At 39.0% G+C, this 17841-nt stretch overlaps 1 protein-coding gene across 3 annotated transcripts in view; it reads right to left on the bottom strand.

Annotated features, from left to right (window-relative positions):
• The window catches only part of Smg1 (SMG1 nonsense mediated mRNA decay associated PI3K related kinase), a 93060-nt gene that overhangs the window by 61643 nt on the left and 13576 nt on the right, over positions 1-17841 (bottom strand). For 2 of the 3 annotated variants that reach the window (XM_048332558.1, XM_048332560.1), the window contains exons 2-8: positions 10786-10949; positions 9140-9295; positions 8013-8149; positions 6689-6747; positions 4760-4973; positions 1399-1524; positions 684-756 (exon numbers count right to left, since the gene is read on the bottom strand). In XM_048332558.1, coding sequence (XP_048188515.1) covers positions 684-756; positions 1399-1524; positions 4760-4973; positions 6689-6747; positions 8013-8149; positions 9140-9295; positions 10786-10949 — 929 coding nt within the window. Of the gene's footprint in view, positions 1-683; positions 757-1398; positions 1525-4759; positions 4974-6688; positions 6748-8012; positions 8150-9139; positions 9296-10785; positions 10950-14656; positions 14715-17841 lie in introns of all 3 variants that reach the window. The other variant, XM_048332561.1, reaches the window with a different exon arrangement.

The following is a 17841-nucleotide window of genomic DNA, read 5'->3' as shown; positions in this document are numbered from 1 at the left end:
GTCCATACCCATCCATATCCATACAATCTCTATAACTTAAAACTAAAATGCCACCATCTACTTGGTTTGCTAACGCAAGGTCACATCTAACCATCAAAGATGCTCTCACCTCCACATTGGAAAGGAAAGGAGACCAAACTATTCTCAAACACATCTCACTTTAAGAAGTGTATGGAACCAAGTATGCAATAGAACTTACTACACCTGGAATTAGCTGGCATGTGCAAGCATTTACTCAAAGACAAAACCACTTTGTTATAATTTGTGACCATTCTTTAAATACCTACAGAGGGAAGGAGTGTTGTTGCTGTTTAAAATAATCAGAAAAACAACAAAAATTCCAAATAACCACTATCTTCCATTCTGAACTTCAGGGTATTGCAAGTACCATTATCTCCTTCTGCCAAGATGTGCTACAAATGACTTGAGGTACATCCCTTCACATTTCTCACAGGTGCAACATTCCAATCTGTACTGACACTCCCTACTACTAACCACACTATTTTCCTTTGACAACATCAATTAGCTAAGTGAAACTCACTTATAATAACCAATTTATTTCCCTGAAGCAATTAGTTGTCCTGGATCATGGAAGGAACAATTTTAGTAGATGGTCTTAGAAGACCTGCATTCCTGCTCATAATACATAAATACTGGTGTAAGCTAAAAAACAGAAGCCTTACCAGACACCTGCTGTGTGAGTGAAGGTTTCTGAGTATGGTCTATGTGCCATCCAACTAATATATCCACTGTATCCTACAGGGAGAGAAAAAGAGAGGAGCTCGGTCACTGGAAGCGCTTAACTGCCACTCTACCTGTGGACCATTTCACAGTAGAAGATGCTAAGAAAATGCCTTTCTGTTCTATGGTCTTGTCATTAAGAAATTTAGTAGGGTGGGCTGGGGATATGGCCTAGTGGCAAGAGTGCTTGCCTCATGTACATGAGGCCCTGGGTTCAATTCCCCAGCACCACATATACAGAAAACGGCCAGAAGTGGCGCTGTGGCTCAAGTGGCAGAGTGCTAGCCTTGAGCAAAAAAGAAGCCAGAGACGGTGCTCAGGCCCTGAGTCCAAGCCCCAGGACTGGCAAAAAAAAAAAAAAAAAAAAAAAGAAAAAAAAAAGAAATTTAGTAGGGTGAAGTAAGGGATGGGAAGATGAAGGAACTACATTCATGATATGGATGAAATATTTAATCTTGAAATACTGAGGTCAGAAAGAAAGCACACAGTTGTTTTTATAAAAGCAATATCACTGCATGCATTCAAACACAGACCCTCAAACACCACTGATAAACTGAAAGGAGGAAAATCAATGCATTTATTGTGTTTGATTTCCCAGTTTCTCACTCAGAATCCTCTCCTCACCCCATCATTGGAAAAAGACAGTAGGGAACTTACCCTAAAATTGGTGCTGAAAATATGAGGGTAACATCGAGCCACCAAAAGAATGCACTTAACACACTTGCAAAGTAATTCTGGTGTATCCACGTTTTCAAGGATGGACTGTAGGCTGGTCATTACAAGCTTAAAAATAAGTTACAAACAGTACTCAACAGAGTAAGGAGAAAACAAGCAAAGCAAAGCAAACTATTTTTGGTGACTATCCCTAAAACTGATCATGTTACCAAAGACAACAGTTGTTTTAGTTTAAAAACTTGAAAACACTTTAATTCTGCAAAGTTGGTAGGGTAAAAATACTGTTATCCATCTAATAGATGTGAGCATCTACTAACATTATTCCTTTAACAACTAACTACTAAGTTAACATCTTTGTCCATTATTCATAAGCATTTACCTTGCTCTGATTAAATTTCAAATACAAAGGAGTATTGGAAAACTATTTTCTTTAAAGTATCATAATTACTTTTGAATTTAAAATGTAAACAAGTTTTATGCAATTATAGTTTTAGAACAAAGTTTATACAACTTGTTTCAACTCAAAATGTCTTAGCATGAGCATCATACATCAATGACTAGCAGGCTCATGTTACCAATATATACACGCTGGTAAAATAAATATATGGCATACCACTGGGAGAATGCTCTAGAGCTGTTTAAAAACATTTTTCATAAAAGAAGCAATTGTTTACAAAAGCATGTTACACACATATAAGATATGCTAGAAGTACAAAGTCTCTACTTCACAGCAGTCAAGAGTACCATGGAGGCTACAAGCATTCCCTGAGGGAAATACTACCAAACCCACAGTATTCCCAATCATTAATCCAAAGGGGGGAAGAAGCCTTCTCAAAGGGTAAATTAGATCTGAGGGTCATCCTCTCCGCCAGGTGATCAAACTGCCTGTGAGAGTGGACGAGCTATATTACCTGCCTGCTGGTGTGGTGTAGGAGGAAGAATGAGCGCATAAAGTACTGACTGAGGTGCTGGGTATATATATGGCCTAGTGGTAGAGTGTTTGCCTCGTATACATGAAGCCCTGGGTTCAATTCCTCAGCACCACATATATAGAAAAGGCCAGAAGTGGCACTGTGGCTCAAGTGGTAGTGTGCTAGCCTTGAGCAAAAAACAAGCCAGGGACAGTGCTCAGGCCCTGAGTTCAAGCCCCAGGACTGGTTAAAAAAAAAAAAAGTAATAAAGTATTGATCGACTGAAACCAGAAAAGAACAATGTGAGAGCCCAGAAAGGAGGGCCTAACATGAAAGTTCCTTTTCTTGTGCAACTCTTGTAAGAGAGATTTTTTTAAAGGAATACTACCAAATACAGTGCTTGAATCTTAATGGAACCCTTGGTTAACAGAGACATAGCTATGAAAGACATCTTTAGGGTAACTGTACGAATTAGAATTTGCACTGTGATTATAAGAAAATTCACATACAGGTGATTATAATATTGCTGTTACATAAAATAGAATTATTCCATATACTGAATTGTCATGTGTGTCATTTACCTTCAAATGGTTCAACATTGAGAGAGAGACAGACAGACAGACAGACAGAAACAAGAGAGCTTAAGAAAGAGTGAGAACAAAACCTTACCAAAAGGTCACTAGGTAAGAGCTAAAATGCAACACCCTGGGTGCTGGGTTCAATTTTCAGCACATCTCACCCAAAAACAGTTATTAATATGATCAATCTAGACAAAGTACATGTAAGTATCTGTTGTGCCGGTTTGTATGTTTTCCTATGGACTTGTAAATTTTCATAATAATGAGGAAATGTTTGTAATATAGAAACTATATGTAAATGACACATGAGTTATAAAGAGGCAAGCAAAATTGAATTTGCCATTAGATGATATGCACACTGCATACTTGAGTCTTTCCAGCTTAGACTAGCAATTGAACCTGTAAACAGTACTAGGTGACTTCAAAACCTATGGCTGTTGTCACACCTGGAGGTATCAGTTGTTCAGCTTGGTTTCTGCGGGAGTATTTGGCACAACACTCACCTCTATGGCAGATGTAATATCAACATTATGAACTCTGTAGGTATTTAGTAAAATGCCATGGAAATAATTATTACTTTTTCATTTTAAAGGGATGGGAAAAGAACACATGAACCTGTCAACAAAGCAATATGGTACATGAAGATGGAATGCTTCATAAAGATCTAAAGAAATAAATTCTAAAACAGGAGAAAAAAAAAAAGAAACCATGCATGCCTAGCATGCATGAAGCCCTGGGTCCGATTCCTCTGTACCACATCAACAGAAAAGGTCAGCAGTGGCACTGTGGTAGAACATTCCCTTTGAGCACAGGGAGACTCAGGAACAGAACCCAGGCCCTGAGTTCAAGCCCCAGAACTGGCATGGGGGGAAAAAAGTGCTTCTTTTTAATACATTCATATTATAAACAAAAATGAAATAAAGCTGGTATTCTTTATAAATCATTGCTTTGTATTGATTTGGATTAAGAATTTCTTGCCTAGGGGTTGGGAATATGGCCTAGTGGCAAGAGTGCTTGCCTCGTATACATGAAGCCCTGGGTTCGATTCCCCAGCACCACATATATAGAAAATGGCCAGAAGTGGCGCTGTGGCTCAAGTGGTAGAGTGCTAGCCTTGAGCAAAAAGAAGCCAGGGACAGTGCTAAGGCCCTGAGTCCAAGGCCCATGTCTGGCCAAAAAAAAAAAGAATTTCTTGCCTGTCTTGTCATTGGCCTAAAAAAGTTCAGAACCAAGTGTGATGTTTAGTGTGATGCTTTCCTCAAAAGATATGAAGCCACTCTTGTCCAATGTCTCTAGAATAGTTCCTGTTTTTGAAACTGCAATCATTCCAACATTAAGCAACAAAGGGAAGCTTCAATGAAAAGTACATCCTCAAAACTTACTCATTTTAGAGGCTAAGCAAAATGAAGGTTTAGAGGCTAAGCAAAAAGATGGAAACAGGAGGATTTTATTGTTGTTGTTGTGTTTAATGTACTAGGTGAATTTCCTTTGGCATACCCCCTGTGGTCACTGTATATGATTTTGGTACACTGGATATTGTATATATATGCTTATCTGAACTAGGGAAGGGAAAGAAAAATGAGAAAGGGTGTTACAAATAAGATAAGAAATGTACTCACTACCTTATTATGTAACTGTACCCCCTCTGTATATCACCTTGTCAATAAAATTTAAAACTTACTCATTTTAAAATTTATCTACTCTGTATCCTTTACTCAAACTCCAGCAGAAGAACTGAACTTAGACCACATTTGCTGTTAATTAGACAGGCCCCTGCCTCCTGTCTCCCTTCCCCCAAGAAGGCAAGGTTAAGGACAATTCCCTTCCTAAGGCCGTGGATTCCCCTCACCTTACCTGCATTACAGATGAAAAGGCTTTCTTCTCTCCTACAGTCTCCAGTGCTTTGTAGGTGGCACATAAGTAGAGAAGTTTCACTTCATCTTTTGCAGATGAGCTAAATTTGCTGAAAATCCATTTGAAGATCTTCTCAGCCTCATAGCTCAAAGAGGCACAAAGAAGGCCAAGACAGCAAGCTCCCTCTTGTCTCAACTCCTGAAGCAACTTGCTACTGTTTATTTTAATGCAAATGAAACAAAAAAAGAACACACACAAAAGGTATTAAACTTCCAAAGACAATGAGACTGATAAATCTTACCAAAGAAAATGTCTTAGATGTTTTACAACTTTTTAAGGATTTCTTAAAAGTTCAAATTAAAGACTCAAAGTTTATCCAATACAGGCTGAATTCTCTCTATCATGCAGTACAAGAGTACCCTTCCTCAGACATTAACTTTTCTTGTATAAAACTCAGAAGTGCTAATCCTGAGGCTTTAAATTTCAAACTAGACAAATCACAGGAAAAGGTAGCCAAAAGTTATTAGCTAAAACACACTATAACAGAAATGGTGAGACAACGGGTAAACAAATGCAGCACTGGTACTCACTAGACACTATATTGGAAACGAACTATACAACTTGTAGGGGGGATGGGAAGGAAAAACTGGGAGTGAAGGTGACATTGTCCAAAAGATATGCACCGGACTTATGTACTATAACCCCTCTGTACATCACATTAATAATGATAATAATATTTAAAAACACACTATAAGCTAGTGCTGGTAGCCCACACCTGTAATACTAACTGCTCCGGAGGCTGAGATATGAGAGAAGTCAGCCCTGTAGTGAAGTCCATGAGATTCTTATCTCCAACTAAACACACACACACACACACACACAACCACCACTACCACCACCACCACCACAGGTGGAGTTGTGGCTCAAATAATAGGGCACTAGCCTTGAATAAAAAAGCTACAGGATAGCACCCAGGCTCAAATCCCAGTACCCGCACACACACACAACAACAACAACAACAACAAAACCAACATTGTAAGTATATTGTACATAAGTCAATATGTAAAGACTGTGAAGTAATAAATGGTTAGCAGTTAGCAGCATGAAATTAATTACAGAATGAACAAGGAACCAGGGAGGTCAAATGTCCTAGCACTGCTGCCTTTGGTGCTTCTGAGAGCCCCAGCATGGGCTTATTAGCTTCGTTTTCTCACTGAAGGAAACTCTTCGACCTCTACACTCCAAGTACTTTCAAACTTTGATTTTAAAAAAACTAACCACATTCATTTGTTCTACCAGTTAATACTCAATTATTCAGCTACATTGCATATTTTTTTAAAATAACCCTCTTTTAAGTAAATTCCATTTGTACTGAACAGTAATTAATGTATAAATATGAGATAAGAAACAACAAAACAGTTAAAAAATCAGCATGCTTACAAAGTCAATGAGAAATGACGTGTGTGTGTGTGTACACACACACACACACGTCATTTCACACACACACACACACACACACACACACACACACACACACACACACACACACACACACACACACACACACACACACACACACACACACACACACACACACACACACACACACACACACACACACACACACACACACACACACACACACACACACACACACACACACACACACACACACACACCCCCCAGTCCTGGGGCTTAAATCAGGACCTGGGCACTGTCCTTGAGCTTCTTTTTACTCAAGGCTAGCAGTACTACTTGAGCCACAACACTTCTTCCAGCTTTTTCTGTGTATGTGCTACTGAGGAATAGAACCCAGGGCTTCATGCATGCTAGGCAAGCACTCTACCACTAAGCCACATTCCCAGCCTACATCTTAATAATTTCCAAAACTACCATTTAAATTAAATTAAATTATTATCAGTGACTTACCTTTCATTAAGCACATCATGTACAGCAGCCAAGATATTATCCAACTGTTTAACTAGTACCTTTAAAAAAACACACACACATTTATAAAAACTTCAAAAATCCTGTATCTTTAAGAATAAAATTGTATATTCTTTACTTGTCTTGCTCTCCAAATTATAATTAAAAAGCAACTTAATTTCCTTATTAGTCCAGTCCCCAAATACATTAGAAACACCATGTTTCTCATCCAACTATGAAAGACATCCACAGGAAACAGTTGAAACCATCAATGAAAATATACAAAGAACTGCTCTGACGTCAAATACTCTGAATGCACTTAAGATGAAGGATGAGGAGGGAGAGACATACAATAAAACAATATGGGCAGATTTCAGTGACACAAAGTTTAGATGGTAGGCAAGGCAGTTCACTGCACAATTTTTTTGAGTATTTTTAAGTTTCATATAAAAATTTAAGGGGAAGAGTTTACTTTGAGCCAAAATGTTATTTGCCTCACTAGACCATCCTTAGTAGTATTCTCTTGCCCCACATCAAGCTCTTGATTTGTTATTAGAATTACCTAGCAGATGGTATTTCCATTTTCTTAGCCCCAGTCATCAAACCAAACTTGTACACCAGCAAAACATGTATACTGTATCTATATTTCATACATGAAAGAAACAAAGACATTTGTCCTAGGACACCAAGAAAAAAATTCTGAGGAAAGAACCATTCCCAGGCTAATTTTAAAAACTAAAAGTGCTTCACTGCAGAAGACACCAATGTGGATGCAACAGTGGACAAGGGTAGATGATCTCAGGAGAATGCAATTAAGATTGAACATCACCGGGCACTGGTGGCTCATGTCTAATCTTAGCTACTAAGGATGCTGAAATCTGAGGACTGCGGTTCAAAGCTAGCCCAGGCAAGAAATCTGTAAGACTCTTAACTCCAAGTAAGCACAGAAAAAGCTAGAAGTGGTGCTGTAGTTCAGCTGGCAGAGCACAAGCCTTGAGCAAAAAGAAGTTCAGGGACAGTACCCACACCCAGAGTTCAAGCCCCAGGAACAGAAAATAAATAAAGTTTAATACCATCACAATATGGACCCAATAAATGCAGAATAAGCAAACTTGTTTTTCTAGAAGCAACCTTGTTCCCTTTCTGGGACATTTTGGAGTTGGAATTGAGGCCTCACACTTGCTAAGTAAATCCTTTACCCTGGGCCATGATCCCAGACCTTTTCTGCTTTATTTTATCTTTCTGAGAAAGTCTTACACATTCTATCTACACAGGCTGGCCTTGGGCCTCGACCTTCTACCTCCCACCTCCCAGGTATTATACTCACCAGCTTATTTTCCGGTTGCTGAATAAATTCTTTCAGCTGCTTTACAGTAGCCAGCCTTCTGTCTCTGTCGTCTTCCCGGGTGATCCTCCGAAGAAGGTTCGACAGTCGAGACTCATCAGAGTAAGACATCGATCGCTCTGAGAGGATAAACACAACTGCTCTGAGTACAAATGAACACAGAAAGTTTATAGCCTAAAAGTATTGAGATGTACATCAAAAAGTCATAATCTGAGCCAGGGAATAGCAAGCTCACTCTTGAAATCCTAGCTACTCAGTAAGCCTGAGATCTGAGGATCAAGGATGGAAGACAGAATATGCCACCATGATCCAAGTGGCAAACCAGAATGTCTCTTCTATTTTCTCAATGCAAGAACAAATCCAAGGGCTGGGCCTTGTATACGTGAAGCCCTAGGTTCGATTCCTCAGCACCACATGTATGGAAAGGGCCAGACATGGCGTTGTGGCTCAAGTGGTTGAGAGTGCTAACCTAGAGCAAAAAGAAGCCAGGGATAGTGCTCAGGCCCTGAGTTCAAAGCCCAAGACTGGCAAAATTTAATTAATTAATTAATTTTAAAAGAACAAATGCAAGTTCCCAAACAGTGCTTAACACTGTTAACAAAAAATGCATGAAAAGCTCCATGACTTGCTAATACATACAATAGAGTTTTGAGTTTTATCTCTAAAACATGGAAGGAAAACTAGTAACAGAAACTATAACATCAAGGGGTAAAGAGTACTCAAGTATTTCAATAAAGACAGACTCTGAAAAATATTAGGTCACCAGTTGGGAAATTTATGTGTTTATAAATCTGCCACTAGTAAACTATATGACATAAAAAGAACTCTAAAGTCACTATCTACAGTCTAAGTCACTTCTATAGTATAAAGTTTCAAAACATTTAAGAGATAGTATGGCCTTTGGTCATTCTACATAGGAGCTCTTATACAAAGGATATTGGCCTTTTTTAATGGTTTTATCCCCTTTCCCAAAAATGTGTACACGGACATTCACTAAGATAAACAACACAGGTGGTGGTGGTCTGGAGATGAGTAGATGGTATCCTCTATGTGTTACGTGGCAGGGGGGGGGGGAGGGGGGAGGGCAGAACCTGAGTTTCCAATCTTACCCTGTGATTTCCTCATGTCTTTGGTGGCTAATGCACGACTGCCATGCTGAACACTGGTGAACTCAGGGCTGGTCACATTGTTAAATCTCAGCTCTTGCCCCAACGACTTCCGACCATAAGTATTTTCCCCAGATCCTCCATTGACACTGTAGCCACCTAAAAACAGCAGAACTTATTTTAAAAGGGCTCTTTGTTTCATTCAATCAATTCCTGACAGTACAGGATTATTATCCATCTACAACTCATCCAGCCTTTGCTTCTACTTTTTTCCTGCGCTGCTGGCCCTGAAATCATAGATTCCTTGCTTAGAGGATAAGTAAAAGAAATGAAAACTAAATTAAGTCAGATTTTGTTTAAACATACATATTTTTGTGCTGGCCCTGGGTGCTCTCTGAGCTTCTTTTGCTCAAGGCTAGCGCTCTATCACTTTAGCCACAACTTTACTTCTGGCTTTTTGGGGGTGGCAAATTGGAAATAGACTTCCCTGCCCAACCTGGCTTCTAACCACAATCCTCATCTCTCAGCCTCCTGAATACCTAGGATTACAGGTGTGAGCCACTGGCCTCCAGCCTTGTTTAAAGATAACTTCAGGGCTGGGGATATGGCTTAGTGGCAAGAGAGCTTGTCTCACGTGCATGAGGCCCTGGGTTCAATTCCCCAGCACCACATATACAGAAAATGGCCAGAAGTGGCGCTGTGGCTCAAGTGGCAGAGTGCTAGCCTTGAGCAAAAGGAAGCCAGGGACAGTGCCCAGGCCCTGAGTCCAAGGCCTAGGACTGGCCAAAAAAAAGAAAAGATAACTTCAGAATGAAGAATTAATAGTCAGTATTCTGATAGTGTATATTTTTACAACTACACAATGTACTTATATGTACTAGGAAACGTTTTCCTATAAAAAAAGGAAGAACTAACTCTTTGGAGTTAGAGGTGTGGCTCAGGTGGTAGAGCACTAGCCAATGAGTGAAAGTGTCAGATACCAAGTTTGAGTCCTGATCTCAAACAAAAAAAAAGGGAGGGGGAAGTGAGAGAAAACATTTAAGCTTAAGGTAATAAAAAGAAAAAACTTATTTTCAAAATAACAATGCATTTGTCATCTATTTTTCACGTGCCATAAACCTATGAGAAGAAAGAGGGAAACTAGATAGACAGGTTTAAAAAATATACAGCTGGGAACCTGTGACTCACATCTATAATCCTAGCTACTTAGGAGACTGAACTCTATGAGGATCATGGTTCAAAGCCAGCCTGGGCAGAAAAGTCCATAAGAGTCATCTCCAATTAATTACCAAAAAAGCCAAAAATGGAGCTGTGGCTCAAGCAGTAGTGCTCTAGCCTTGAGTAAGAATAACTCAGGGCTAGCACCCAAGCCCTGAGTTCAAGCCAAGGACCAGCTGAAATAAACAAAAACAAACAAACAAAAAAAGATATAACAAGGAAGATGAAGGAGGTTGTATACGCTCAAGAGAGAATATCTACCAACTATTACAAACAAAGCCATAGGGCTGGGAATGTAGCTCAAATGGCAAAGTGCTTGCCTAACACATATGCAAGACCCCTGGGTTCCATCCCCAGCACTGTAAGGAAAACTTAACCAAGAATAAACACCCCCAGGAAACACCCCTCCAACAGCAAAAAAACATATGCACCCTTTTCGTCATTCTGTATGTCAGCATGGACTCTGGTATCATCATGCCTTTGCCGAGACACCACAGCTGAATTGGAAGGTTGCAGTCCATAAGAGGAAGAGCCACCTCTATCTCTGGATGAGGAATATTTTAAATTATCTGGGTCGGCTGATGCACTATCAGTTCTGCAAAGAGAAATGCAGGTGATTAGAATTTTCAACATTTTAGTGGCCAAAATCACACATCTTTCTTGTATACATGCCTTTCGTTACCATCTACTTTCCATACTCAACCACTACCATCATGCATCAAGTACTCCACTAATTACAAGCCTTTCTACCAGAACCATCAACAGATTAAACTGCCAGCTACCCTGCTTTCTCTACTAAGACCCATTCAAAACCTCAACAGCCACCAGGATCAAGATGACCAACTCATGTTACTTTGCTCACAATTTTACTGGCTTTAGCGACTGTTAAGTTTCTTGTTTCAAGCAAAACTGGACTGCTGACTACCCTGGTCCAGGATACTTTCCCCATGATATGATTTTTACAAGTTATTCTTCCTAAACTCTCTTCACAGAAGAGGGTTAATGAATCAAAAATGTTAAGTCTTCCCAGCCATTGGGGGAGGGGGCGTGAATGGGGGACCAACAACCCACTGACAGCATGTCAGAGGCAATTACTCTCAATGGACTCCTTACTTGGTGGAAAAATATAGAATGATATCTGAAAGCAAGTTCAACACAATGTACAGAAAGAACATATTAGCCACAAGGTAAGACTTTATTTATGCATAGCAATGCTCAAGACCTCACTGATAATGCTTTAAGGAATATCAATTAAAATTATTTAAATAGTGAGAGACCAAGCTGGGTGTCAATGGCTCACATCTATAATCCTGGCTACTCTGGATGCTAAGATCACAGCACAAAGCCAGCCCAAGCAGGAAAATCCATTAGACTCTCACCTCCAACTAACCACCAAAAAGCCAGAAGTGGTACTATAGTAGAACACTAGCCTTAAACAGAAAAGCTGTAAGAGACAGTGCCAGGCCCTTATTTCAAGCCTCAGGACTGGCAAAAAAATAATAACAATAATTTTTAAAAGATAAGTAAGGAACTCAGTAAAGCTTAATCTAAAAGGTGTGATCAGTAAGAACTGTTCAGAATAATACTCAAACAAATGGTAACACTCAGGACAAAATTAGCATCCTCATTCAAGTATTGGCTCCTATCTGCTCTATGCTTCCATTTCCTTGTCAGTAAAGTAGATAAATGAGCTTCAAGATTTCTCATGAGTCTAACTCCATCAACCCATCAAAATGTCAACAAAGGAAATAAAATGTTCTATTACATAAGAAAAATACAAGTAGTTCCTATCCTGAGGAAAAAAAACCTTCATTAAGAAATGAAGATTGATATATAAAGTGAAAACTGTCTATAGCAATGTGCCTTAAACTCTCAACTTACTCCTTATTTATTTGATGGGAAAATATAGGATATTTGAAAGCAATTTCAATGGAATGTACAGAAAGAACATATATAGCACTTCTGTATTTTATGAAAACATCTTCTGAACCTATAATCATTTGGGAAATTTTAGGACACTGGCAAGGGCAGAAAGTAGCCAATTCCTCTGCTCTCATTCCTCCCTCTTGTGTGTAAAAATGATACAACTTAACATAACATTTCATTTAGTTTCATCACTTTCCCTTCCCCACTCACAAAAATAATCAACATGAATTATTCCATAGGCTCAACTATTTGAACATCTCTACCTATACTTACTGCATTCATTGTTAATACCCAATTGAGCTCAGATACTTAACTGACACAGACCACATTACTTTTTTTTTTGCTCTTAAACTTGTTAGCATTCCATAGCCTGGCATAGTAAAATAGCCAAGGCTCTAATAGTAGAACAGCTTCCTCAAAGATTCAGAGTCCCCTTGTTTCTAACATACAAAAAAAAAATTTTAAGTATGGAATTTCAAAAAATTATGCATGAAGATACTATATATATATTAGGTCAGCAAGCTTTAACACTATGAAGCATAAGAACTCTCTGTGTATCTAGAATTAGCATATTAAAGTGCATCTATAATACGGGCTGGGAATGTGGCTTAGGGATAGAGTGCTTGCCTTGCATGCATGAAGCCCTGGGTTCAATTCCTCAGCATCACATAAACAGAAAAAGCTGGAAGTGGCACTGCAGCTCAAGTGGTAGAGTGCTAGCCTTGAGCAAAAAGGAAGCCAGGGATAGTGCTCAGACCCTGAGTTCAAGCCCAGGACTGACATGGATAAATAAATAAATACATAAATAAAGTGCACCTATAATAGAGCATAATATATTACTACTTTCTGAAAAAAAGTTCAGAAGGCTGAACTAATGAGCTGCTGTAGTTGCCTCTGTATATGGCACCTAATATAACCTGGAAAAATAAGATATTAGGAATGAATAAATACACAAATCTATATATACAAATATAGCTGACATCTACCAGTATTAAAGCCTGTCTTTTGTTTTTATTATGTTCATGTGTCACCTACTTTCCATACTATTGGAGATTTCTATCAGTTTCTGGTGGCAAAGTAGGAACATAAGGCAGCACAAAATACCAATCAAGAAATGATCTGGGCTCAAATTCCAGCTCCATGAGAGGTACCATCCATGTGTCTTGGACAATTTAAGTCTCCAGGACTTGATTTTCTCCTGGGCAAGATGGGGATAATAGCCATCCAGCATACATGTAAGGCTGTGAGACTTAAATAAGATTAAAAATCATTTAATAATTGGTGCCTCACACCTACAGTCCTATCTACTCAGGAGGATTAGAAAAGTCAGTGAGACTCTTAACTCCAATTAATCAGAAAAGGCTGAAATTGGAGGTATGGCTCAAGTGGTACAGTATCAGCTATGAACAAAAAAGGGGAGGGAGAGCTCCAGGTCCTCAGTTGAATGGCAAATACCAGCTCCCCAAAAATAAATAAAAGTTCTCAAATATTTAGCTGTGGAGTACATTAAGATTTATAACCATAATACAAAAAAACCCCTGCAATTTCCAATGAACAGACAATAAAAAGCAGTTCCTCAGCAAAAATGTTTTTACACTCAACATAGAGCAGCTTATTTTAAATTCTTCACTGAAAAAATTAAGCAATTTACTGCTACCAACCAATTCCTAACTAGTATGCATTTGATTCCAAGCTAAACTTACACCAAAAGTGACTTCCCAATTTGTTAGAATACAGGTTTTTAAATCATATATGAATTAGGAATCCTGAGCCAAAAAAAAAAAGTTTTCAAACATATAACAAAAAAAACACTCAGACCCACTGTCTTAGAGCTGCCTAAAAACAGCCCTAGTTGCCAAGTTATTTTAATACAAATTGATTAAAACATTTCCAAACAGAATTCTAAACCCAAAAGCACAAAGTGGCTCAATGCTTACATGAAATCTTTATCTTTATAATATTTAAACTTCCTGGGTCTTAAAAGCTGTCAATGGTTAGGCTGTTAGCTCCAAAAACCACTCCAGTCCAGCAATAAAAAAAATTGTTACAGAAGGGAAATGAGCTCTTAGCATGAGGCAATCAAAACAGATAATGCAGATCTGAACTCCAAACTGGGCATCAGTGTTAAATGGATTAGTCAGGAGGGCTGATAAAACTATCAACTCCAGAATTAGTGTATCAATTTAGTGAAAAAACAAAATGTATCTGTTTCGGCTAAAATCTAAGCATCCAAAAACACCTGCACAGCCCCTTTAATACTCTGAGAATATGATGATGAGAAAAAAAGAAGAAATGCATAATTTCCCCAAAGTGATCAAACGGAAGATAAAGCCTGATGTACATGCCACATGGGAGGTAAGTTTCTAAAGCTCATACCTCAAAAATCGCATACTGTATAATATGGAGCCTTTGTGATGTTTTGCATCAAGTCAATCTGTAAGACAGTAGTTACAATATTAGTGAAGACAGTGGGTTAAACATTTCATGTTCAAACATGAAGCAATAATCATTCATGGGTTAGGTGCTTTTAGTTAACTATGGCCCCCTTGGGTTTGTATGTCCAAGCAAAAATAAGATAAAAAGCCACTCGATGCCTTTGAAGATAAAAAGGCTTAAGGTGACAACCAAAAAATTGGGGGGCCATCTGAGAATTAACTATAACACACAAATCACATACAAATACAATTAGCACCCCGTTACCTATACTAAATAGCAAGAAAATATAATCCATCTAAAAAGTCATTCGTTTTGAATGACAAATCCTTTATCCTTATGAATACCGGAAAAAGCAAATTCCAACCTCTTCCTCCCCTAAAAATACCACCTCTAGACAGTATGAAGTCGAAGAATTCCTATCAGAAAGTATTGCCAGCCAGATGTGGTAATAGACACCTGCAATGGACTCCCAGCACTCAGAAGCCTGAAGTAGGAGGATGAGGGGTTCAAGACCAACCTGGGTTACATAGGGAGTTCAAAGACAGTTTGAGCTTTAAAGTAAAATCATATCTCAAAAAAAAAAGTCTACATAAAGCACCCAAAATGACTTGATGCAAACACACCTAGTGGTGCCCTCCAAGCATCATTGCTTGGGAGTTCTTTTTGCCTACGTTGACAAAGGGACAAAGGGATTTAGCCCGTAAGGGAAGACATAACTTGTAACAGATATAAACTAGGTAATGAAATTTGCACTAAAGCCAACGAAGTAGGAATATGTTTACTCTCTATAGTGATGGTACTCAAAGACAGAGCATCACTGTCACAGAGCAGCTGTAGGTTATGCAGAGAGGTTTTCATATTACCAATTCATACTGATTGTGGTGGAAGCAAAGCTTGGTGGTAGAGCACCTGCATAGCAAGCCCAAGCCCTGAGTTCAAACAACAATATTTTTTTCAAAAGTTCATACTGTTTGAAAAATGATTTGCCTTTAAAAAATAAATCCAATGTTATTCCTATACTATCTCTTACTCACCTGGACTCAGGCATGCTTTCATAAGGGTTAAGAGAATAGGCAAAATACGCTTGAATCTTGTGTATATCAACAGAACCGTTCTTTCATTTTTGCAGGCTCAAAGACTTCATTATAACACTTGAAAATTTAGGCTCAAAGTTAGTAAAACTTGATGTCAAGATTTTGAGACTTATCAGTTTTGTAGTATTAAAATATTAAGTTGAGGGCTGAGAATGTGGCTTAGTGGTAGAGTGCTTGCCTGGCATGCATGAAGCCCTGGGTTCGATTCCTCAGCACCACATAAAGAGAAAAAGCCAGAAGTGGTACTGTGGCTCAAGAGGTAGTGTGCTAGCCTTGAGCAAAGAAGCCAAGGACAGGGCTCAGGCCCTGAGTTCCAAGCCTTTGGAACTGGTCAAAAGCAAAACAAAATATAAGTTGATATTTCTTGGTGAAATTTCCTTAGCGGGGCTGGGAATATGGCCTAGCGGTAAAGTATTCCCCTCGTATACATGAAGCCCTGGGTTCAATTCCTCAGTACCACATATATAGAAAAAGCCAGAAGTGGCGCTGTGGCTCAAATGGTAGAGGGCTAGCATTGAGCAAAATGAAGCTCAGGGACAGTGCTCAGGCCCTGAGTTCAAGCCCCAGGACTGGCAAAAACAAAAACAAAAACAAAAAAAAACAAAGAAATTTCCTTAGCTATGTATTAAGTGAGTCTACGCAAAACCTTACTTACCCATTTATTGTTTCCTTGTTACCAATTTTTAATTCTATATCTAAATCTCAGCTAAATTAGACACTGTTGACTGGTGAAGAGAAAATTTATTGTAAAGTTATAAATAATTTTGTATTACCCAAAGAGAGTTGTGGCTTTTACCTGTGGTTTCTGAAAGGTAATCTCTAAACCCTTGGAACATCATGCCTATTTAATAAGGTTCTCCTTGTTTATCTGGGGCTTTGGGCCACATCAGAAACCCTAGCAATGCACCTTTTAGTAGGAACTTCTAGGATTGAAAACTAGGCAGTCATAATCATGTAACATCAGTAAAAAGTTGGACATAAGAGGGAAAAAAAAAAAGTTGGACAAGAGTTGAGTGCCAGTGACTCACACCTGTAATCCTAGCTACTCAAGAGGCTGAAATCTGAAGACTACAGTTCAAAGCCAACCTGGGAAAGTCAAGTCCCTTAGACTCTTATCCCCAATTAACCATTGAAAAGCTTGAGCTGTGGCTCAAGTGATAAGAGCACTAGCCTTGAGCCAAAAAAAGCTCAGAGACAGGCTCTAGGCCCCCAAGTTCAAGTACCAGGACTCCATAAGTATGTACTGTCAATGCCAACAGACAGCAGGAGCTGACCACAATCCTATGGAGAAAGAGCAATGACACTCCATACTAAAACTTCCACAGACTCTGTCTGAATCCTTGCATGGTAATAAACTGTAACCATCAGTTCTTCTGAGAAACCTGGTGAACTGGCCAACCTAAAAGCACTCTTGGGAGCCCCCAAACTTGTATGAGAAGCAACAATAAGTCTATAAACTACACTCTCGCTAACCTGTGCACCTACCCTGAAAAACTCACTGAATGCACTCTAACCCAAAATTTGAAAATTATAAATTGTTTTCAATAACCACTTCAGCAAACCTAATAAAGACTTGACTTCAATAGTTGAAGTAACCTCTAAACAGACCTTGAGTCAAACAAACCAATACTCTTGAATAGGGATGGGAAACCAAAATAATCTTTGTGGCCTCTGTCTGGATGGAGAGGCTTGCTACTTTCAGGGCTTTCCTTTCACTTTCAAATAAACTTAATTGTATTTACCATACTGTAAAATAAAAAATTTCAAAAACTCAGCTGAAGGTGTGGCTCAAATGGTACAGGCACTGGTCCACAAGCAAGCAATCTGAAGAAGCAGGAGGCCCCAAATTGAAGGCCCTGATTTCAAGACCCTCAGCTTAAGTCCCAGTATGGATGGGGGAGGAAAGGGAGACCCTTTCATGATCTCCAGTTGCCAAGTCCAAGATGGCTTTCAGGTCTTGGCCTACTCATCAACTCAGCAGCTTTCACAGGGCTGCAGAATAGGATAAGTAATTCTGCCATAAACATAGGA

This window comes from Perognathus longimembris, chromosome 23 (assembly GCF_023159225.1).
Source record: "Perognathus longimembris pacificus isolate PPM17 chromosome 23, ASM2315922v1, whole genome shotgun sequence".
Lineage (NCBI taxonomy): Eukaryota > Metazoa > Chordata > Mammalia > Rodentia > Heteromyidae > Perognathus > Perognathus longimembris.
Note: the sequence above shows the minus strand (reverse complement) of the source record. Positions and strands in the feature narration are given on the sequence as shown.